Consider the following 25,705-nt stretch of genomic DNA (forward strand, 5'->3'; position numbering starts at 1 on the left):
ATTTGTAGTTCGAAATACAACTGTGTATTATACTGGCCAGAAACACAATGTGCAACTCAAAATAGTTAAAACTTTAAATGTAACACACTTAAACTGTGAAAAACCTAAAGTGTATTTAGTTCTAAACAATTATATGTTCCTCCTGATACCATCAATTTTTCAAAAGCATACATTTTGCAACGTAACGGTTTTGGAATAGGTATTACATTGCTGACTAGGGATGTGCAAACCGGCTCGACTACGAGCTGGTTTGAGGGCTTGACCTTGAACTGGGTCCAGTTCAGCTCAAGGTCAAGCTGAACCCCCTGGTCCAGTTCGGGCCTGGTTCAAGCGTGCCTGAACCCTGGCACCCACTGGGGCAACCGAATCTGCCGGCAGTGGTTAGTCTGGCTTTTTACAAAACTAATTCAAACATGTCTGGCATTAATAGGCTATTTGAGGTTGCCAGGATCATTAACATACTTCCATTTATACATATATTCTAGTACAAAATTACTTAACGTGTCATCTACTGGGCAGTTCACCCAATTCCTAGACCACAGTAAAAGGGCACATGAGTTTTTTTTTTTTTTTTTTTAGAGAGAGAGAGAGAGAGAGAGAGAGAGAGAGAGAGAGAATTTATTTATTTATATTTATATTTTATATCCCGCTCTTCCTCCAAGAAGCCCAGCCATCTTGCTGAAGGTCTTGGTGCGGTCAGTCCTGGATGGAAGACTCATGTATGCGACCATTGATGATGGTGCCATATTTCATGGTATGCTTTACATGCAGAAGGCCCCAGGTTCAATCCCTGGCATATCTTGGTAGACCTGCCTGAAGTATCAAAGAAGCTGCTCCCAGTTAGTGTAGACCAGGGATTCTCAAACCTGGGTCCTCAGGTGTTATTGGACTTCAGCTCCCATAATCCCCAGCCTCAGTGGCCTTTGGTTGGGGATTATGGGAGTTGAAGTCCAATAACACCTGAGGACCCAAGTTTGAGAATCCCTGGTGTAGACGATACTGATCTAGATGGACCAATGGTCTGACTCAGTATAAGGCAGCTTCCTATGTTCCTGTTCAGTGTAATTGTGACAGGATTAATGTGATTTGGGCAAAAAAAACCCAGTAAAAGGTTTTTATTTGAATATTTTGCCATATATGCCAAAATGCTGAGAGCGGAGGTGGCTCGGACAAAGGTGGGAGGCTGGGGTGGGAGGGAACCGGGCAGCGGGACTTCCCTGTTCGCCGCCCGGGAGGAGGAATGGCGGCAGCGTGTCCCTTTTTGGCCGCCCGCTGCCTGGTAAAGTAAAATAAAATGCAGGGGGAGGAAAGCGTGGGGGAGGGGGGAGGGCAAGAGAGCGTGGGGCAAGGGGGAGGGCAAGAGAGTGTGGGGGAGGGGGAGGGCAAGTGTGTGGGGCAGAATGGAGGGAGAGAAGGGGAGGGAGAGTGGGGAGGGAGGGAGGGGGGAACAGCCAGCCCCAAAGACCCCACAGATACTCTGTGCGGGTTAGCTAGTAATAATTCGAAAGTGTTTACTTGTCCAGATGTATGACTTTTAATTAATACTAGCTTTAGCCCAGTAGTGGCAGGTGTGGGCACCGCCGGGTGGGAGTGCATGGCGAGAGGCACATTTAAGAGTAAATCAATCGGTGCTTACCTCCTCTCTCACCGCACCTGAATGCTGTTCTGAGCAGCAGCACCGCTCCCAGCACCCCCTGCAGTGGGGGATCGCCTTAGCCACTCACCTGGCCTCCACAGAGCTGATTCCCTGCCGGCAATCCCCCATGCAGAGCATCTATGCACTAGTACTTTATTGCCCAGTACAATACATTTCTTTATACATGATAGTTTGAGGAGGACATCTCTTGTGTGTCTTGAGCTAACCCCCTCTCAAATATACCTATTTTATGTGACATCTCTCCCTTCAAAAAATGGGGGAGAATTTCTCTCAGGGCTCTGTTGCTAACCTCCCCCCCCACACACACACACCAAAAAAAATATGCTAGAGACCATTTTATGTTATTTTAACACCTCCCATTTGCAAAGGGGGGGGGGACTCTCTCAGGGCTCCTCTCTTGCTACAACCTCTTCGTCAAAAGCACTCAAGAAGAGACCTTCTCAAAAAAAATTTAATTTATTTTATTGAACAGCTCAAAAACCCAGAAAGTGTGTGTGTAGAGAGGAGGCGCAAGATTTTCCCTCAGGGTCTTCATGTGACTCAAGTCCCATCCTCAAAAATCCAGGAGGTGGGGGAAAGCCACACACCGGCCTGGAGCACGCAGAGCCTGATGAGGGTACTGCGGGAGCGCACACACTTTCTCCTGCTTGCATACTCTATCTCGCGTGCACCTGGCGACCACTACATTGGGTGGTACGTGTAGGCAGCAGATGATGAGCCCATTCAGAGGTGGTGGCAACGCTGCTGCTGCTGCTGCTGCTGCTGCTGCTGCTGCTCCAGGTGGAGGCAGCACTGGAGCTTCATTTGGGAGCCGCTCAGGCCCTGCGAGGAGAAAGAGCAGGAGCGGAGGGACGCTAGCGGGGGACTGATTCTGGGGACTCAGGTGAGAGTGGGGATAGGTGTTTTTAGTGTAACCAATGAGAAGGTTATTTGCTGCATGCAACACCTTTGACTATTTTGTTAACTTTATTCATATTTTTATTCTTTATTAATAAAGGATATTTTGTTACCTTTTGTTAAGCTGGCCTACAAGTTCTGCAGCATTAGAAGGGTGGAACAAGAGCTGCACCCTTTTATTATTTTATTTAATAAAATACTAAATTATTATTTTATTTAATAAAATAAATTGGGAGGCTTTGGTGGAGCTCAGCCAAAGGCTTGCCTGAAGCTGAATGTGCACAGAATGTGAGGAGAGAGCTCTTGTTACTGCTCTCTCCTCCCTTCAAAAGTACTTTTTGTCTTTCAGAAATATGACCTTGAGGATTATACGCTCCCTTTTCCCTACACTTGGCTGAGGGGCAGGCCTTTGGCAGAACTTTGTAGCAGTCTCTCTGTGATGGTGCAGCTCTTTTTCTGCCCTCCTACCACTGTGCAACTTCCCAGCCTCTGCTTGTCCTAAACAAAGGAGTCTTGTAGGTAATTTGTTAAGTGCCACACAAACATCCATCCATCCCTGCTGCTAATTGAGTAATGGCTTTCCAAAGCATGGTATGTTACCATGATAGAAAAATTGACAGCTTATCTGAAGGACCGGGCTTTCTCTGTGGCTGCCTCAGGGCTTCGGAATATGCTCCCTCTTTGAAATAAGAGCATCTCCTTCCTTTTCAGGAAGACCCCAAGACTCCATAGTTCACAAGCTTTTAATTAGAATTTTAATAATTTTAATAGTTTGTTTTAATAACTGTTTTATACGATTTCTCTCTATATCTCTATATCTAATTCTCTAAGGCATACCCGTGGCTAATCCCATGCGTGTCAGCTCTCACGAGAGTTCGCAAGCAGAAGCACCTGATTGGGCAGTGGGAATTCCATATGCAGATAGGGAGGAGGCTGTGCACCAGCAGAAGCACCATGGTGATTGGACAGTGAGGATTCCATATGCAGATAGGGAGGAGGAGGAGCCTGTGTCACCATGGTGATTGGTCAGTGGGGATTCTATATGCAGATAGGGAGGAGGAGACTGTGATGGTTAACGTCAATTGGAATGCAACTGTTACTGGTTGGAAGATGTTCTTGATTGTAGAGATGAATCTCTACACATAAAAGGATAGTGGGTAGAGGTCTGCAAAGAGAGGGATCATGAGGAGGAAAGAGCTCCTTCAGCAGAAGGAGGCTGCCGTTGTGTGAATTAGATGAGGAAACAAGATCTGTTCTCAGGAAGGTGGGGGGGAGAGAGGAGGAAGAAAGACAGAGGGGAAGAGCGAGTGTAGGAGAGAGAAAGAGAGAAAAAGAAAGAAGAGGAAGAGAGAAAGAATGGGGCGAGGGATGGGCCCGAGCCTGTCAGTGGCCTGAGGGGAACAAGTGGCAATGGTGGCGGTGGCAGCAAGGAAGGGCCCAGTCAACCAATGCTGCTGTTTGGGTCATTGGCAGAGGGAGGCAGGAAGGCAAGGGATGGGCCTGGACCTGTCAGCTGCCTAAGGGAAACAAGCAGCCATGGTGGTGGCAGCAGCAATGAAAGGCTCGGTCAACTGCTATTGCTGCTGCTCCTGTGGGAAGGAGCAGAAGCGAGACTCAGGTGTGGGTGGGGAGGTCTCTGGGGATAGGGGGCTGCAGCTTGGCCAATAGGCACCAGCAATGCTGTAGCCATGACCAAGAGGGGTGAGGGGGATGGAGTAAAGGGATTTTATTTTTATTTATTCATCCTATTTCTATACCACCCTTCCAAAAATGGCTCAGGGTGGTTTATACAGAGAAATAATAAATAACATGTCTCCCTGTCCCCAAAGGGCTCACAATCTAAAAAGAAACATAAGACAGACACCAGCAGCAGTCACTGGAGGTACTGTGCTGGGGGTGGATAGGGCCAATTACTCTCCCCCTGCTAAATAAAGAGAATCACCTCGTTAAAAGGTGCCTCTTTGCCAAGTTAGCAGGGGTAAGCAGGGGTAGCAGGGATGGAATTGGTGAGAGATATGGAAGCAATGGGATGGAGGAGGAGGAGCAGGAGTGCAGCTCAGGTGAGGGTGGAGAGATCTCTGAGGTGAGGGGGGGCTGTGGCACGGGGTGAGGGGAGCAATCAAGTACTAGCATGCAGATGCTCTGCGCAGGTTAAGCTAGCTGTTTTTATTGTGTCTCGTGTATAATCTGTGTTGACTTTTAAATATTTTAAGTTTTGTACTCCGCCTAGGGATGTATATACCAGGCAGTATAAAAAGATAGATAGATAGATAGATAGATAGATAGATAGATAGATAGATAGATAGATAGATAGATGGATGGATGGATGGATAGAGCGAGACTACCCTTTCAATGTATTTTGATCAGATGTGTGATCAATGTACCCAATATATGATCTCCCAATACCAAATGGACACAGATACACTTAAGTCTCTAACTGATCTAGCACTAATTTATTTATAAGAAACACAAAAGCACTAAAATTTAAGTATATGCTATTTTATGAAAGGTCTCATTATTCATTTACTGTATGTGTACTGTATTTTTGGATAATGTAATAAATATAATTAATCCATTTGCGCTTGTACTGCTTTTTGTCATGAAGGATCTCATACTATTTAGAACATAAAATTATGTACAGCATACTCCCACTGCCCACATTTAACAGGACAGTTTCTATGCCCCTAGTAAACCACAGTTGCTATTTTGTCCTTATCATTGCCTTTTAGGAATGCCATGTTTAATGCAAATTGCTAAAATTGTCAGTCTTCAGGGTCCAGCTAGAAGTTATATGGGGAGTGGATGCATTGTCTCTAGTGTCAATGTGGGGTGCATGGACGTTAAGGTACTATGCAATGTGCAGCCTGCCATCTTATACAGTAAAGATGCTAAGGTTTGTTTTAAACTGCTAATGGCCTAACTGTATGCCAATTATGTTTTTCTAGCATATCTTGAACCACACACACTCTCGCTGGTTTTAAATCTGTAGAGATGATAGCAGAGGAACTGAATACAGAACGCAAAGCAGAAGATTAGCCTTCAGCAGTGGGTAATGGTAAGAAAGCACGGAATAGCAGTGTGTAACAGTAAGAAGGGATGGTGGTGCTGAAGTGAGGATCCTTAGTGCAAGAACTGGTGTGTCCCTTTGTTCATCTATGACCTTCAAGGGTATGCCTAGAGATGCATGCGGCCAACCATTAGCATGGCCATGCATCACATTTTTATTTCCTTTTTAAGAATCTGAATCACATTAGGGGTATGAGCATTTGTAAGAGTTTCCTACAGGTTAGCCAAACAAAAATACTCATTTCAATTATTCTTTATCTGTTACACTAGGTATCTAATGTGGTTGCAAATATCCTGAATATAATCCAACTGGTTAACTTTTACTAAGGTGGTCGAAGATTCATAAAGCTACATGAAACATTCACATAAATGAATGGAACCACATTTTAATCTTTCACAAAGTATATGAATACTTTAATGAATGCGTACTCATACATATGTGAAAAAATAAATTGGTGTTGTCTATTTGGTCCATCTTTAATCTAACCTGCACAATTAAAAATAAAGTAGAGTTGAAAAGCAATAAAGAGAACAATGAGAGACTCCATTTGCAGTTATTTAAGTATGAATCATGAAATTGACTGATGGACATGGTGAACATTTTTAATAGTTAATTATCTTTATATTCAACATATAAGCTGTTTTCACTGCAAGATTTTTAAAGCTGAGGGCTTACACAGCCCCTTACAAGCGTAAGAGAACAGGTCCAGACCTGCTCCCCCTCTGCTCACCACCACTGCCATCATACCGACACTCTCCCCAGCTATGCCAGGACCCATCTGCAAACATGCTGACCGTGCATGTGTGTGCCGGCATCATGCAGGAGCAGCTGGGAGAAGCCCCAGCGGTGGTTGGGAATAGCTGGGGGGAGTACTGGGATGTTGGCAATGGTGGCTAGCAGAAGAGGAGCAGGCATGGACCTGCCCGGCAATTCAGCAGCCGAATCACAATTTGGCACATTTCTAGTAGAGAAGGGGAGGTAGTACCACCACAAGAACAGGGCACCATCTGAAAAACAAAGTCTACACATAGTGAGCTTTCTCTCCAAAGCAGCAGCAGCACCAACTCTATAACAAACCCTACAGAGATGGCCAAAATATCCCCAGAGCAGATGTGTGGTAGACTGGCTGGCAAAATAAACATCCGTTTAAGCTTATAATCACATTACCAAGTGTGGATCCAGGTGAAGCCAGGCAGCACTGACTCTATTGCGAAATGACATATCAAGATGGGCTTACTGCTGTCAAGCTGGCCTGGCACGTGCCACCTGTCTGGAGAAACTACCTATCTCCGTCTTTCCTTGAAACTTTCAGATTTTGTTTAAACAACTTAAGTATATTCCCCCACCCCCGCAATTTAGGGCCACAACCCAAATTTCATTTATTACAAAAAAGCAACTGTATTTGCTACATGTTTCTGTTTATGTATCGCAAGCAGTTTTTAATGGCTAAAGCTGATCAAGATGTGCCTGCTCCATCACTATACCCACAGGGGGGGAAAATTGCTCAGTGCAGTGCAAGAACTACAAGAGCTGCCTGTTCCACTCGGACTCTGGCTATTTATTTTTGCAGAAGGTAGTTACTTTCTATTTCAGAAAGCAGTTTCAGAAAGACTACTTCTGCAATTGGGTGACTTGTAGATTTTAAAATTCACTGTTGTTCCAGGAGCAGCTGTGTGGGCCTCACCCAACCATTCTCTCCACTCTTAAGTTGTCACATTTTGCGGATACTTCCTTTGGTTTTGCAACACCATATGGAACTGCATTAGTCAGAGCTAAATTACAAGGAATTCTAATGAATCCCCCAGGACATAGAGGAAAGAGCCCATTTTACATATTCTTGGCCATTAATCATCAATTCAGCAAGTTCTTCCATTACAGCAACAACAAATCAGCAGGCACAGTCAAGGCGTGCTCAGTTTGAGTGACCTTGTGAACCTTTAACATGTTTACCACATAATCAGCAGAGAATTCCATTTTCAAAATACAAGACTTCATAATCCATTAGCAATAGAGATTGGCCTAGAGCGCTGGATTTTCTGGTCATGTGTATCAAGGAATAAAAAATATTAGTAGGCAGCCAGATTAATCTTCAGCCCTAGAAAAACCTCCTGACTTCCCCCTCCCCAACTGCAAGCTGCCAAACATAGAGTAGCTTCATTCAGTTCAAAGCCTATGCATTTTATCACCACATCCAAAACCTATGAGAAAGCTTCTTTGCAGAAACCTGGGGCAGGAGGGAAGAATGCTTTTCTAGGAATAGCTCAAGTAAAGGTAGCATTGGGTAACAACTGACACTCCCTTTCCAGGTTTGTCAATTAGTTATATAATTGAGACATGCATACAGATGTTCACATTAAGGGGCAAACAGAAGCATCTCTGCTCCACCATCACCATTCCTGTTTTGTTTTTGTAATAAAATAGCAAAAAGTCATTTGCTCCCCCTCCCCAATTCTATAATCAAGGCCTTTGGTGAGATTAAAAACCAAAGTAAAGTAGTTTAGCTCACAGTCAAGTCCAATAAATCAGAGAAAAGAATCAAGTTGAGAGCATTTCAAAACGTAACCTTGGCAACGCAGAAAAATGCTCCAACAGAACTTAGGCTCATTTGCTTTATTTGCTGCTTCTGATACTGGAACTGTAAAGAAGAGGATGATGTGCACAAGGAAGACAGCAGCAAGAGGCTGCAGATTCAAAGGGATTCAAAAGGCATACAGTTCACTATTTAAACATATGCCCACATACAGGGGGCTAATATAATTAGAAAATATTGCCACAGAGAGGCAGAGATGTGCCCCATTATCCGCGGGGGTTCCATTCCCACCAATTTCTGCAGGTAATGAAAACACAGATAACAGGGCATTAGGGCAATGGGAATCAAGGGGTTAGGTTCCTGAGGATGTGAAAAATGGATAAAAAAGGGATAAAACCTGTGAAAATGGTGGGGGGAGATATCTTTCCATGCTCTGTGGGTCCCCAACTGTCAGGCAATGCCCCTGAAATGCTGATTCTTGCCCATTTCCCCACAAAAACATCATGTTTCCCCCATTTCACACACACACACACACACACACACACACACACACACACACACGCCACAAAATGGCTTCTTTCTCAAAATGGCAGCCAGAAATGACTTCGGAGGTAATATCTGGCCACCCCATAACCATAACCAGCAGTAATTATAAACACTTTACACTCCAGATTCAAACGCCTGGGAGAGAGAGAAGTCTTCCATCTGCTGTCAAAATGATAGCTAAGGTGGAATCACACGAGCCTCACTAGGGAACGAGCTCCATAATTGGGGCACCACACGTGAGAAGATCCTCTTTCCAGTCACTACTTGCTTTACTTCAGATTGCAGGAACACCCAGAGGAGGGTCTCTGAAGATGACCCAAGTGTCCAGGTAGGATCATGACAGCAGTATCCAATCCCCTCAGGTGCCCAGGTCTCAAACAGAGAAGGGCTTTTCATATAATCACCAGCACTGTGCTGAGAAACAAACCAGGCGACATTAAAGCTGTTTAAGCACAGGTGAGATGTGTGTTCCCTTTGTTCAGATGTCGTTTGCAGCCTAGTGGTTGAATTTTGAACTAACTGAAGTTTCTAAACAGTCTAAACAGTCTTTAGAAGCAGCCGGACAAGCAATGCATGGAGGAGGAGGAAGTGACATACACAGCCCAAAGCCAAGTAAGAGTTTTTAGGTCAGAACTTTGAATAATATCTGGAAGACAACAGTCACTTTATACTATTGTAAAATGGATGGACCAGCAAATTCAATATCTTCAACAATCCACATTCATCATGATTATACAGAGTCAGACAACCGGTCTGTCTAGTGCAGTACTGTTTACTCTTGTCTACAGCAGTTTTCCAGGGTTCTTAGGCAAAAAAAGCCTCTCCCATCACCTAACTAGACTTTAGAGAATGTAGGAACTGAAGCTGGGATTTTCTGAGTGCAACGTGTGCGTTGAATCACTGGCCTACCGCCTACTAGCTTCTTGACTTCTTACATCTAAACATTGTGTGCAACCACTAAGAAATCAAATTCAACTTTTTCTCAGTTGTACTGAAAGCAATAGTCTCCTCACTATAAAAATCAGGTCTCTACACAGCAACACCACTGTCTGATCTTGAAACGTTTCCAACAAAGGGGGGCTGAGGGTGGGTTATTACATCAAAACCACTAGAGGAATTGCTAATTTTACTTACAAGGCACAGCATGGCGATAAAGGTTATCTCTAATAGTCTGTTGCAGCTCGTGATCTGGCGATCCTTTCTGAAACCTCTGGTTGAGATAATGTCTCAGATCTTTGTTCAGACGACTTCCTACAGGGAAAAAAAAATCACAGCTGAGCAGAAAATTGATTAGCATTTCTAACATTAGACTGGCAATCTGCAACTTCTCTGAATTAGGATATGCTGCCTTTATGCACTTGCTCTAGAAATGGCTAATTAACAAAAGTAAAAATTTGCTACAAACAAGAGATCTTCCTGGTCTCATAAGCCACCTTTCTCCCTGCTAGAGCTAAAACAGTCATCATCCCCTTGTATCACATATTTGTCTAAAGAGAGAAAGCGGGGAAATAACAGGAGAAAGAAAAGTTATTAAAGGAGACTGTTGCTTCTTCTATATAATAATCATCTGGCCCAGATTATAATCTGGACAAAAGCAAGGACTGAGCACCAACCAGTCCAGCGTAACAGCAGATCCAGCTGCAATCAGTTTTCAGACACAAAAGTATATGATTGAGTTTATATGGATAAGAATGTACTCAAGTAACATAATTTGCATACCTCGTAGCAACAGGCTTTGGGTACAGTTCAACAATCAACTGTTATATCTTGGCCTGAGGCCCTTTTTATTCATAGATGTGGTTACTGCAGCTTTGCAAGTTGCTTCAAGGAATGTATACAAATTTCAGTCCGTAAGACTAGGCAAATGCAAGCAATAGAACTGTGGAAGAGGCAGCCAACAAATCATCTCAAATATGAATGAATAAAAGGTAAAGTGTGCCATCAAGTTGATTTCGACTCCTGGCACCCACAGAGCCCTGTGGTTTTCTTTTGGTAGAATACAGGAGTGGTTTACCATTGCCTCTTCCCACACAGTGTGAGATTATATCTTTCAACATCTTCCTATATTGCTGCTTCCCGATATAGTAGCAGCGGGGATTCAAACCAGCAACCTCCTGCTTTTAGTCAAGCATTTCCCTGCTGCGCCACTTAAGGTGGATATGAATGAATTACTGAATCTTTATTTCAGTCACCAACCCGAAGCAAAACCATAAACACAAACAAATGTTAACAGGTACTTATGTACCAATCAACCAAAAAGAAAAGAAAAAGAAAGCAAAATTGCAAACAAATAACATTTGCAATATAGTAAAACCCACCCACCCCCATTTCATGCCCAAATACGTTTAAGAGGATTCAACTGATTGAAGTCAAACAGAGGCAGTGTATCACAGCATGATTTTTTGGTATGATCATTCACATGGATACTCTTAAGAAGTCACAGACAAGTGGAAAGAGAAGAGTTCTCCATTTTGTGATCTTGCTCCTTGTGACAAACTCACACATTCACATAAATAGCTTCCTGAAAAACAAGTTGAGCTAACAAAATACTACACAAATTGTGCTTATTTCATATAACTTGTCTCTATTTATATATTTTGATTGATTGATTAATTGACTGATTAAGTGCCGTCAAGTCAGTGTCGACTCTTAGCGACCACACAGATAGTTTGTCTTCAGGATGATCTGTCTTCAACTTGGCCTTTAAGGTCTATCAGTGGTGCATTCATTACTGTCGTAATTGTGTAAATACACCATTTTTGCAGCTTTTTGCTTTTTAACAAGAAAAACATTGTGGGTGAATGAAGGCCACTCAAAACAGAATGATTGACTGACTGACTGACTGACTGAATGAAAGAAACTTTATTACGGTAAATGACCGGTTGTCTCTGAAGATATTAGTAACCACCATGGTAACCCTTCTTGCAGCGCCATAGCCAGGCTGGGAGGTAGGATGGGTCGACCCATCCTCAATTTTTTCCTGCTCTCCCCAATCATTTAAAAACACATAATTTTTAAACTGCTATAGTGTATGTAATGTAATTGAGGGCAACTAAAATGGTGAAAACTGCCCCCCCCCCCTTACACATACACACACACACACACCCCACTAAAGTTGGTGCACAGATATTAACATATGAACGCGAGGAAGAAGTCATTTTACTTTATGGGCTTCTACTAAACAATGAACAACGATGCCACCATTTCAGTCGTTTGCAACAGCAGCAATACAGGCTAGGTGGGCTTCATATCAATACATTGGGTTTTCCTGTAAACTATAATGTAAAGGTAAAGTGTGCCGTCAAGTCAATTTTGACTCCTAGTGCCCACAGAGCCCTGTGGTTTTCTTTTGGTAGAATACAAGCAGGGTTTACCATTGCCACCTCCCATGCAGCATGAAATTATGCCTTTCAGCATCTTCCTATATTGCTACTGCCTGATATAGTACCAGCGAGGATTCAAACTGGCACCCTTCTGCTTGTTAGTAAAGTATTTCCCTGCTGCGCCACTTAAGATTAGTTCAAATGGTTGTTGCCTGCAGCAAGGCCCCCCAGGAAGGCTCAGCTGGGATTACATGGAGACATGTGGATGTGTTTGTTGGAGCTAGAACCTTAGCAGCATCAGCTCTCAGCTACAATGTCTCATAGTGACCACTGGGGTATTTTAGGGTTATGGATAAAAGTGCAGGACTCCTCTCCTCTTTGTTCTTCCAGATATTGTTGCAGAATATAGGCTGTTCCCAGTAAAGCTGCTTTTTGTAATTGACTGATGGTGATTTCTGTGACCCCTATGGTGTTGAGGTGCTCTTCAAGGTCTTTTGGAACTGCACCCAGGGCGCCAATTACCACTGGGATTATTTTGGTCTTTTTCTGCCACAGCCTTTCAATTTCAATTTGTAGATCTTTGTATTTGGTGATTTTTTCCATTTCTTTTTCTTCTATTCTGCTATCCCCTGGTATTGCTATGTCAATTATTTTAACTTGTTTTTCTTTCTTCTCAACTACAGTGATATCTGGTGTATTGTGTGGCAGATGTTTGTCTGTTTGTAGTTGGAAGTCCCATAATATTTTTACATCTTCATTTTTGACCACTTTTTCAATTTGATGGTCCCACCAATTTTTGGCTACAGGTAGCTTGTATTTTTTGCAGATGTTCCAGTGTATGATCCCTGCTACCTTGTCATGCCTTTGTTTGTAGTCAGTCTGTGCGATCTTTTTACAACAGCTGATTAGGTGGTCCACGGTTTGATCTGCTTCTTTACAAAGGCAGCACTTGCTGTTTGTGGTGGATTTTTCGACTTTTGCTCTTATTGCATTTGTTCTTAGTGCCTGTTCTTGCGCAGCCAGTATTAAACCCTCTGTTTCTTTCTTCAAGTTGCCATTCTTAAGCCATTGCCAGGTCTTGGTGATGTCTGATTTTCCACTTATATTGTGCAAATATTGACCATGCAGGGGTTTATTTTTCCATTGTTCTGCTCGGTTCTTGACTTGTTCTTTCTTGTAGGCCTGCTTTCTTTCATTGGTGTTGAATAGTTTCGCGCTACAGACCATTTGAAGTGCATCTTCTTCACTGTCCTTGATATATTCTTCAAGGCCTCTTTTCTCCTCCTCTACTGTTTGATGGACTTGCAGCATTCCTCTTCCACCTGAGCTGCGAGGGAGGTAGAGCCTATCGACATCACTGCGGGGGTGCAGAGCATGATTGATGGTCATTATTTTCCTGGTCTTACGATCCAGCGTCTCTAGCTCTGCCTGGGTCCAGTCTATTATTCCTGCAGTGTATCTGATAACAGGTATAGCCCAGGTGTTTATGGCTTGTATGGTGTTCCCGCCATTGAGTTTGGGCTTGAGGGTTTTTCTAACTCTCCTGATGTATTCACTTCCAATTTTTTTTTAACTTCAGTGTGTGCGATGTTATCAGCCTGGAGAATGCCCAAGTATTTGTAATGTTCTTTCTCTTCCAGGTTCTTGATCTTGCTTCCATTGGGCAGTTCTATTCCTTCTGTTTTTCTTATTTTCCCTCTGTTCATTATTAATGCAGCACACTTGTCTAGTCCTGACTCCATTGCTATATCGCTACTGAATATATGGACAGTGTTTAGCAGTGATTTAATTTCTGACTGGGACTTTCTATACAACTTCAGATCGTCCATGTACAGCAGATGGTTGATTTTACTTGATGTTTTAGATGTTTGGTATCCGAGGCCTATTTTGTTTAGTATTTGTGAAAGTGGGGTCATGGCGATTATAAACAACAGAGGGGATAGTGAGTCCCCTTGGAAAATGCCTCTTCTAATGCTAACCTGTCCAAGTGTCTCGCCATTGATTGTTAACTGTGTACTCCACATGCTCATTGCTTTTTGAATAAATATCTGAATGTTTTTGCTGACAGCAGTTGTTTCTAAACATTTTAGTATCCATGTGTGAGGCAATGAATCGAAGGCTTTCTTGTAGTCAATCCATGCAACACTTAGATTGGTTTTTCTTCTCTTGCAATTTTCTAAAATCATTTTGTCAATCAGCAGCTGGTCTTTTGTGTCTCTGGTGTTCTGGCAATTTCTTTTCTGTTCAACTGGAAGCTGTTTGTTAGTTAATAAGTGTTGCATCACTTCATCTGCTATTATTCCAGTTAATAATTTGAACATGGTTGGCAGGCAGGTTATCGGTTTATAATTACTTGGAACTGCACCTTTTGCTGGGCCTTTATTATTATTATTATTATTATTATTATTATTATTATTATTATTATTATTATTATTATTTCTTGTTTACACAGTCAGACAGGTGTTATTGACTGGTTTGTTTGATCCAGACATCGAGTCCTTCCCAAGGACCTGGGATGGCTGAATTTTATTGTCAGTTGTTATAGATATCGTCGCAGAATATAGGCTGTTCCCAGTAAAGCTGCTTTTTGTAATTGGCTGTTGGTGATTTATGTGGCCCCTATGGTATTGAGGTGCTATTCAAGGTCTTTTGGAATTATTATTATTATTATTATTATTATTTATTAAAACTAATTCCAGTTAAAAGTGTGCAAGAACAGGTGTGTCTTGAGGGTCTTCTGATAACAAAGAAGATGTTCTTGTTTCAACAGAAAGCATAGTCTAAAGCCCCGGTGCAGCCACAGAGAAAGCCCTGTCCCAAGTGACCATCAAACAAGCCAGCGGCAACTGTAACTGTAACTGTAACCAAACAATCCTAATAGGCGGCAGGGTTCATGACAAAGAAGGCACTCTCTTTGAGTGTAACCCCATCCATAACAGGCAGATCTAAACCATCTTTCGGATCCCAACCCCCCACACTCAGTACCTCCATCATATTTTGATTTAACCTCAGTTCCACACTTTAGTTCTAGCTTTGCAGAACAGCAGTCCACAATCAACACCATCTGGAATCTACCAGAGAGATAAGAACAGAACCACTGTAAAACAGGGCCAGCCAATCACACCTCCCTCAGGCAATCCAGAAGGATACCATGGCCGATGGTATCAAAAGCCGTCAAGAGATACAAAAGGATCAGCGGTGTCACACCCCCTCTGTTGATAGTCAATTGGAGATCATCCATCACCGACCAAGGCAGTCTCAACCCCACGGCACATACTGTAGTAAAGCTGATTTTAAATGGGTTTAAATGGGTCTGCATCATCCAAAACTGCCTGGACCTGAGAAGCCACCACCCGCTCAATCACTGGTCTGTAATCAGTTAACTCTGAGGGGTCCAAGTTTCTTCAAATAAGGTCTAATAATTAGGTATGTGCATGGACCGCGGAGGCACAATCCAACGCTGGGTGTGTGTGTTGCTTTAAGGGCGGTGGGGTTGTACTTACCCCTCCCGTCCTTTTTCCCCTCCGGCGCTCCATTTTCAAGTAAAATCTTTGGGTCGGTAGTGGTCCTCCCAGCCGCCCCTGCCCCCTTGTTGTCTGCTAAAAGCAGAAATAACTTCTGTGCATGCGCCCGCCGATGTGTGTGCGCGTGCTGCACACGTCACAGTGACGTGCGTGACGCACGCAGCAGTGGGCGGATGCGTGGATGTTACTTCCACTTTTAGCAGACAACAAAGGGGCAGGGGCGGCAGGGAGGACTGCTGCTGCCCCGAAGATTTTACTTGGAAATGGAGCACCGGAGGGGGAAAAGCGACGGGAGGGGTAAGTACAACACCACCACCCCACCCTTAAAGCAACACACACACACGGCAATGGTCCATCAGACCAGTGAACTGGTTCGCGGGCCTCCAACATGGCCTGCGAACCGGTTCGTGCACATCCCTACTAATAATAGCCTCCTTAAGACAGGAATGTATCCTGCCCTCCCTCAGAGAAGCATTTAAAATATTAACCAGACCCTCTCTGACAATATTATTATCAGATGAGATAAGACAAGTTGGGCAAGGGTCAGGAGAACAAGTTCTAGGATGCATAGTCCCAAGCAGTTTGTCCAGTTCATCAGGAATCACAAAGAAAGTGATCCAATCTAATCTCATAGGAGGACACCTTCACAATATCTTGTGGAATCCAGCTTGGCCGGGATATGAGAATTTTTTCTGGCCCCCCTCCCCAAAAAAGAGGTTTAAAACATCACACCGAGTGACTGATGGTTCCAAGTTCAAATTCAAAGGACAGGGGGTGCATACTAGCTCTCTCTTGACCCTGGACAACTCAGCTGGATGTGAATTTGCAGAAGCAATGTGGGCAGAAAAGAACCACTTCCTTGCCACCCACACTGCCAGAGCATAGATCTTCAAATGTGCTTTGTAGAGCAACCTATTAGATTCACGCTGAGTCTTCCTCCACTTGTGCTCTAGTCACCTACCTTACTTTTTCAGCTCCCATAGTTCATCCAAAGTCCATGGGGCTGCCTTTAAAGCAAGTCAGAGGAGACGCTTAGGAATTATTGTGTCTACTGCTCTAGTGAGTTCATTATTCCATTTTTGCACCAGAGCATTGAAAGAATGACTAGAAGAACCAATTCTAAACGATTGGATCGAATAACCTCCTTGAGCAGACCAATCTAGAAGGTCCTTCAACCCTGCAAAAGGGGAGTTGTGGTTGTAAGTCCTTAACCCATCATTTATGACAATGGGGAGATGACACGAGTCCCCACCCACAGAACACCACCCTTATCAGAGCAAGAGACCAGAGGCTTCTAGTTAGTCATTAAAAGGGTTAATTTCTTTTCCAGGTAAATCAGTTACACTTTTAATTTAACAATCCACAAACACCAGGAGACCTGTCCACCAAGAAACTTTCACATCCTTTGGTTAAGTAAAACACCTGAACCTAGAAGGAGGTATACAAGAGCCCTCCTCAGATGGTCGAAAAATGGGGTAGGGTGGTGTGGGGGAGGGAAGTCCTGCCCTGGTGGCTGATGTGTTCAAAAACCATCACCCCCTGTGCTGCCCATGTTTACAGCATTTGTCTGAGAAAGCAAACTCTGTAAGTATGAAGGATAGCAGAAGGCTGGGTGCTCCAGCCTCAGCTGTTGGTGACCAAGCAGTCTGCGGTGTTAACTCTCTCCCATAGGCTACCAGTTGGGCATATTATTCTCTAGGCACCCAATGGCAGGAAAGACTAGAGCAGGTTGACACGCAAGGTGACCCAAGTCCCCCTAATCAGATCCTGGAAAGAGTCTGGGGCGCTTTCCAGATGAGACCCTGCAACAGAGTCACGTCGAATTTCAGAAACGTGCTTCCACACTTGCTGCGTTGTGACATCGCATTCCCTACGTGTTCAGCAGGGTGCCATTCACATTTCCAATGCCTTGTTTAGAATGTAATCACTGCGATATTGAACTAGGATGTCGTATCTCTGGTGTAAGGCAGCTGCTGTTTTTTCGGGTAGTTTCTGCGAGACTTCTCCCCTTGCTGTTTATGTTTTGAATGCAACTTGCCTGAATGGAGGCATTTTTCTGCTGTTGAGCAGCTAGTCTGGAAAGCGCCTTGGAGGTGGTGGCAGCGGCATGTCAAGTTGGAAGGAATATATGTGAAGTGTGGGTCTGCTGGCTTGAAGGAGCTGCGTTTTGAACCCTTCCATTTCTCCGCAAAAGCTCTAAGCATTTTGTTATTTTAAAATAAATTAGCATGACATAGTTCAGCACGGTCAAAAACATGGATCAATGGCTTTGAAAACCAGTATTCCAGTGGAAACCTAAACAATTTCAAGCCAAAGAACTGGGCATTCTTCCTAATCAGTTCTTTCCAACAACTGAGACTTAAACACAACACTAGGGGAAAGAGAGAGAGGGAGGGAGGGAGAATATATTTCAGTGAGTTATGCAAAATAATGTGATCTCTCAAATACCTATAATGTAAATCCATTTAACTTTTTCCAGTGACTGAGTGGACATATACATTTCTTTTCACATCAAATTCATTAAAGTAATGAAAGGTTTGTACAAGTAGCTGAAATTTTAAGAGGAATATTGTACGGAATCAGCACATAAGATAGATGTAGAGGATAAATCACAGATGGCATCTATGTCATACTTATACACACACCAATAAATGAACTAGTCAGTTGGTCTATCACCCTGCTGGTGATAGAACAGCAGGGACCCAATCTACTGTAGTTAAAATGTGAATTGGAAACACTTAATTTAAAAAAAATCAAAAATCTTCTAAGCTATTCTTCAGGAACATTACTCTATCAGAGGCTTCTGAAACAAATCACTGCTCTGGGATTTGAGAGTGCATTTTTTTATTAGTCCTGTTGAATTCCCACTAATGAGCTTCCAGCAGGGTGGAGGAACAGCCAAGTTTTTTTCCTTTTCTTTTTTTTTAAAGGAGGGAGAAAAGAAAACCCGAACAATTAAGCAACACTTCTCTTTGTCACATACTCATCTATTTCTAACCTTCCCAGAGTCCCACAAGGACCCAACACATCCATTCTCCAGGCACGAAAGATAATTAAGCTGAAATGAAATTCTTCCCCTAACCCAAACTCCCTAATATACCCTCACAAATCCCACTGCTACCCATTTCAGTTTAATTGTATGTCCTCCAACAGTTTCCCAGTAAAAATAAATGAACTTACTTTGTATTAAATGAGGTAGGGGTGCCCTTCATAGAGTGCTGGACTAGGACCGGGGAGATCCGAATTCAAATCCCCATTCAGCCATGATACTTGCTGGGTGACTCTGGGCCACTTACTTCTCCCTCAGCCTAACCTACTTCACAGCGTTCTTGTGAAAGAGAAACTTAACTATGTAGTACACCGCTCTGAGATCCTTGGAGGACGAGCAGGATATAAAATGTTGTTAATAATAATAATAATAATAAATAATAATAATAATAATAATAATAATAAAGCAGGCTGAATGAAAGAGGTCAAAAAATGTAACCAACAAATGCAAGATCTAATAATAACACCTGAATTAATAAGTGAAAGAGCAAAGAAAATTAAAAATTGGACTGCGCCGGGCGATGATAAACTGCATGGCTTTTGGCTTAAACACCTAACAAGCCTTCATAAACAACTATCAAAACAGTTCAATCACATTTTGCAAGGAGGTGATATTGAACAATGGCTAACAACTGGGAAAACTCATCTCATCATGAAAGACGCAGCCAAAGGTGCAGTTCCAAGTAATTATAGACCGATCACCTGCCTGCCAACCATGTTCAAATTATTAACTGGAATAATAGCAGATGAAGTGATGCAACACTTATTAACTAACAAACAGCTTCTAGTTGAACAGAAAGGAAATTGCCCGAACACCAGAGGCACAAAAGACCAGCTGCTGATTGACAAAATGATTTTAGAAAACTGCAAGAGAAGAAAAACAAATCGAAGTGTTGCATGGATTGACTACAAGAAAGCCTTCGATTCATTGCCTCACACATGGATACTAAAATGTTTAGAAACAACTGCTGTCAGCAAAAACATTCAGATATTTATAAAAAAAGCAATGAGCATGTGGAGTACACAGTTAACAATCAATGGCGAGACACTTGGACAGGTTAGCATTAGAAGAGGCATTTTCCAAGGGGACTCACTATCCCCTCTGTTGTTTGTAATCGCCATGACCCCACTTTCACAAATACTAAACAAAACAGGCCTCGGATACCAAACATCTAAAACATCAAGTAAAATCAACCATCTGCTGTACATGGACGATCTGAAGTTGTATAGAAAGTCCCAGTCAGAAATTAAATCACTGCTAAACACTGTCCGTATATTCAGTAGCGATATAGCAATGGAGTTTGGACTAGACAAGTGTGCTGCATTAATAATGAATAGAGGGGAAATAACAAAAACAGAAGGAATAGAACTGCCCAATGGAAGCAAGATCAAGAACCTGGAAGAGAAAGAACCTTACAAATATTTGGGCATTCTCCAGGCTGATAACATCGCACACACTAAAGTTAAAAGAAAAATGGGAAGTGAATACATCAGGAGAGTTAGAAAAATCCTCAAGTCCAAACTCAATGGCGGGAACACCATACAAGCCATAAACACCTGGGCTATACCTGTTATCAGATACACTGCAGGAATAATAGACTGGACCCAGGCAGCGCTAGAGACGCTGGATCGTAAGACCAGGAAAATCATGACCATCAATCATGCTCTGCACCCCCGCAGTGATGTCGATAGGCTCTACCTCCCTCGCAGCTCAGGTGGAAGAGGAATGCTGCAAGTCCATCAAACAGTAGAGGAGGAGAAAAGAGGCCTTGAAGAATATATCAAGGACAGTGAAGAAGATGCACTTCAAATGGTCAATAATGCGAAACTATTCAACACCAATGGAAGAAAGCAGGCCTACAAGAAAGAACAAGTCAAGAACCGAGCAGAACAATGGAAAAATAAGCCCCTGCACGGTCAATATTTGCACAATATAAGTGGAAAATCAGACATCACCAAGACCTGGCAATGGCTTAAGAATGGCAACTTGAAGAAAGAAACAGAGGGTTTAATACTGGCTGCGCAAGAACAGGCACTAAGAACAAATGCAATAAGAGCAAAAGTCGAAAAATCCACCACAAACAGCAAGTGCCGCCTTTGTAAAGAAGCAGATCAAACCGTGGACCACCTAATCAGCTGTTGTAAAAAGATCGCACAGACTGACTACAAACAAAGGCATGACAAGGTAGCAGGGATCATACACTGGAACATCTGCAAAAAATACAAGCTACCTGTAGCCAAAAATTGGTGGGACCATCAAATTGGAAAAGGGGTCGAAAATGAAGATGTAAAAATATTATGGGACTTCCGACTACAAACAGACAAACATCTGCCACACAATACACCAGATATCACTGTAGTTGAGAAGAAAGAAAAACAAGTTAAAATAATTGACATAGCAATACCAGGGGATAGCAGAATAGAAGAAAAAGAAATGGAAAAAATCACCAAATACAAAGATCTACAAATTGAAATTAAAAGGCTGTGGCAGAAAAAGACCAAAATAATCCCAGTGGTAATTGGCGCCCTGGATGCAGTTCCAAAAGACCTTGAAGAGCACCTCAACACCATAGGGGCCACAGAAATCACCATCAGCCAATTACAAAAAGCAGCTTTACTGGGAACAGCCTATATTCTGTGACGATATCTATAACTGACAATAAAATTCTGGCATCCCAGGTCCTTGGGAAGGACTCAATGTCTGGATAAAACAAACCAGTCAATAACACCTGTCTGACTGTGTAAACAAGAAAAAAAAATAATAATATCATCATCATCATTATTATTATACATGGGAGCTAGCTTTCTGAGATACAATCATATGTGGCTAGGAGCTGGATGTGAATGACACAGGTATGGAGATGGGACAGATCGCTCATGGGTGCCTAACACATAGGAATTACCTTACATAACCTGCTCCATGCAAAAGATGCATGATTCAAACACAGCTCTCAGTTGTGTGTAATTACATCACAAGATAGCAGCTTTGTGGGAAGCATGCCAGTGGCTCCAGGGCTGGTCATCCCACAAAGCAGGCCAATTTAGTGAGCAGATTGTGGGTAAATTCTCAGAGGCAGCACAGCAGACTTACTAGTGCATATTATACACATGCACACACACCCCATGGATGGCATGAGGAAAAGAAAGGCACACTGTACTGTTTTTACTCTTCCTTTAACAACAGAAAAGCAAGGCAGACATGGGGGATCCGATTGAAACAGAATAAAAGAGAAAGGAAGGCGGTGGAGGAAGTAACCATTTGGTGCTCAATTTCAGGCAGCAAAATCGCATGGGTTAACACTGAGCAGCTCCTCGTAACAGGATAAAGAACAGGCAACCACCAATATTACATTCAGAGAGAGAGAGAGAGAGAGAGAGAGAGAGAGAGAGAGCGCATACACACAAAATCTCAATAATCCAAAAACCTTTGGCTGCTTTACATTTTCACTCGTGCTCTAAAAAGAATGGAAATTGCAAGTTAAGTTGCCCATCTTAACTTACCATGCCATATACGCTATAAAGACTTTGAGCAGTCTGGTATATGATTATGGCTTTAGAAACTAGGCTCCATGCACCCGCTTTGCCTTGATCAGAAATGCATCAGGCAGAAATGCATATGGGGCATTTCTAGAAACTGAATAGGGAAACTGTACCTATTGAATGTGCCTGGATGCATCTCTCCCCAGCCCTATGTCTAACTGCATGACCCAGGCACATGGAGCCTCATTTCTAAAGCCATCATCATATACCAGACCGTACAAAGTCTTTGCAGCTTATATGATGCAGAAGGTAAGATGGGCACCTTAACTTGCAATTTCCATTATTTTTAAGAGTATGGGTAAAAATGTAAAGCAGCTTTATTCTTAATTTAAAGCAAGAGTTTTTGGATTACTGAATTTCTAGGCATTTTAAACAGGAAAATATGATTAGAAAGTAAGGAAGAGTTTACTCAAACCACAAAGTGAGACTTCCTGTTGCTGAACACCAAAAACCTTCAGTTAAGATAAAGTCACACTACCCACCTCCCACCTCCCCGCCTGAAAAAATACAAGTAAGTGCAAGTAGTGGATTCACTGATAGTGACCATGTGATCCCACCCTATGTCCGCTTGTGTTCACTTTAAATCTGTACTTTCCCCCGCCAGCCTGCCCAGCCCCAGGGCTCCAATGGCCTCTGTGCAGGTTCGGAGCACACTCATCTGTGGAAGCCAGCTGGGGCAGCTTGCAGGGAACGCAAGATTGCTGGGGCTTGGCAGGATGAGGAGCATGCGCCAGAATGGAGTGGGGGGCAGGTGTGGGGCTAGGGTCTGGGCAGCTGGAGGGGCACTGCAACCTCAAACCTGTACTGCACAGGCTCTGTCAGCACCTTTTCTGCCTCTTAAAACCCAACCTGAGAATCACTTGGGTGGGTCCCAGGGGAGGCATTTTTCTGGCATGCGGTCTAACTATGCAAATGGACTACAAAATCATGTAAACTACACCTCCTCTGTCCAAAAAAAAAAAAAAAAGGTTGCCAAGCCTTTAAACTCCTGTTCAAAAGAGAAAACTTCACTGCTCGATCCAAACCATTTCCCAGCTGACCTTTACCAAATTTGCAGGGGAGGTGCTTCTTGGTACCCGGTGAATGTGTGCTGATTCCCAGGCAGATTGGATGCATGGTTTTGATTTTATAAGAAATAGAATGTTCAGGGCTTATAGTGGTGGAATGTTGAAAATGTTTCTAGCTTAACTATACTGGCACTATTGTGCCAGTATAATGCCTAGCTGACACATCTCAAGCTAACTATCGGAGTCGGCAATTCTTATTTCCCACCACCACCACTTTAAGACCCAATTTGTATCACCAAAAAGGAAAAAAACAACTGACACACACAAAACACCTGGCATTCTATCAGCCAAATTAATGTACAGATGAACAACATGTTCCAGCACCATGAACAAATTCAACACACATCAATCTGTACAATAAGAACAACAACAAAAGGAGTTCCACTGCACCTATTGAATGGGCTGTTTTTTGCATGCCAAAGGTCTTCAGTTCAGCTCCTGGAACTGCCAATTAACTACTTTCCAGTATGAGAATAATCTCTGCTTGAATAATCTCTGTTGGAGACTCGGAACAGATTCATCTATTATTTATTCAATATAATTAAAAGATTTATAGCTGCTGGTTTAACAAATTTCCAAACAAACCATTGGCCATAATGAGAAGAATATAGCAAGCAAAATAAAAACACATCACTATACAAAAATAACACATAGCAACAATGAACTAATCCAGCAACCTCCAAACTATATTTGGACAAAACCAGCAGAGAAGCATTCTGAAGTAGATCAAATACTAAAGTGTGCCGTCAAGTCGATTTTGACTCCAGGCATCCACAGAGCCCTGTGGTTTTCTTTGGTAGAATACAGGAGGGGTTTACCATTGCCTCCTCCCACGCAGGCTGAGATGATGCCTTTCAGCATCTTCCTATATCACTGCTGCCCGATATAGTACCCGCAGGGGTTCAAATCGGCAACCTTCTGCTTGTTAGTCAAGCATTTCCCGGCTGCATCACTTAAGGTGACATAGATCAAATACTACAAGTAGGTTTATTTATTTATTTATTGTTCAATTTCTATGCCACCTTTCATAAGGAATCTCAAGGCGGTTTACAAAAGTTAAAATACAATAAAATTTAATTAAAATCACATTTATTAACCTTAAAATCAGTTAAACAGTAAAAACCATAAAACACACATACACACAAAAACCCCAACCACAATAAAATAGACAAAAAGAAGGAAAAAAGCGGACAAACCAGGCAGCCCCTAAGGGGTAAAGCCTGAACAAATAAAAAGGTCTTTAGTAGTTGTTTTTTAAAGCAGCCACAGATGTCAAAGAGAGGACATTCACTGGGAGAGCATTCCAAAGCCTGGGGGCAACAACAGAGGAGGCCCTGTCCTGCGTGCATGACAATTTAGCCTCTCTCAACATGCCACATAGAGCAAAGGCTCCTGGGTTAAACATGAACCACCAGAATGAAGCCATCAAAATCCCAAGGACGACAGACTTTGTCTCAGGCCCAAGGCGAGAAAGGAAGATGGAATTCCTTAGGACAGAATTCCACATTGGGCATGCAACCAAACAAATTTAGGATTAATAGCCTAAACCAGCTGGATCATCCTTATTTTCTTAAAAACCAGCACTTTCCAAATTTGTACATGCTTGCATCTTACAATACTTAAGGGCATCTCACAGTGTTCATTCTACCCTTGTTTATAATTTGAAGACAAATTTGTTTATTCTGCTTGCTGATACATTACATCACCGTTCTTGTTCATGGGTGATAGGTGCAAATGAAAGATGCCCAATTGTACTGTTATGCAATTTAGCTTGCTGCAGCCACTGCATTTAAATGTTCCACAATGCAAACATCACCTTAGATGTGAGCACTACTCAAATTGAAGGGATTTAACCATTCTGAGAGAAAACAATGCCTAGGTTATAAAATTTCATTATTATCTCAATTTGTTTTTAGGCAAGGCAAGCTGAGATAGAGTTGGGGTTTTTTTTAAGCATTCACAGTCATCCTTGCAGCTGTTGCAGCTTTCTCCACCCTCCTTTCCTTTATCCTCTCCAGCTAGCATAGATATGGGTCATAAACTATTTTCTGAAGAGGAGGAATACTGTTTGTGTGTGATATGGTCACAGAGTACCATAGTCTGTGACCTACATTAGGGCTCTACAAACTGATGAGTCTTCTTACTAGTTTTATGTTTCCTGTATAACTAATAGTTCTGAGCTTGTCTGAAAAGAAAATTGCACGGTTTTCCAAGAGCTGGCTTTGCAGAATAAGGCTGAACTGAGTTTTGCCAGTGTAATTCTTATGAAAAGCAGCAGCTGCCATCTGAAGATCTCGAGGCACTTCATCAAGGATTAATCAATTGACTTGCTTAGGAAGGGGTCTCTCTCTCTCTCTCTCTCATATATATATACATATACATATACATATACATATACATATACATATACATATACATATACACACACCCCGCTAGCTACCTACCTCTAGATTCCCCCTGCCCCCCGCCGGAATGGAAATTAGGGCACAGCTCATTTATCATTGAA

The 25,705-nt window shown here is 42.6% G+C and overlaps 1 protein-coding gene across 31 annotated transcripts in view; it reads right to left on the reverse strand.

Annotated features, from left to right (window-relative positions):
• The window catches only part of MAGI1 (membrane associated guanylate kinase, WW and PDZ domain containing 1), a 683,050-nt gene that overhangs the window by 304,192 nt on the left and 353,153 nt on the right, over positions 1-25,705 (reverse strand). For all 31 annotated transcript variants that reach the window (XM_053290563.1, XM_053290583.1, XM_053290573.1 and 28 more), the window contains exon 2: positions 9,832-9,948. In XM_053290563.1, the coding sequence (XP_053146538.1) occupies positions 9,832-9,948 (117 nt within the window). The remainder of the gene's footprint in view (positions 1-9,831; positions 9,949-25,705) is intronic.

The sequence above is a fragment of the Hemicordylus capensis genome, chromosome 2 (genome assembly GCF_027244095.1).
Source record: "Hemicordylus capensis ecotype Gifberg chromosome 2, rHemCap1.1.pri, whole genome shotgun sequence".
Lineage (NCBI taxonomy): Eukaryota > Metazoa > Chordata > Lepidosauria > Squamata > Cordylidae > Hemicordylus > Hemicordylus capensis.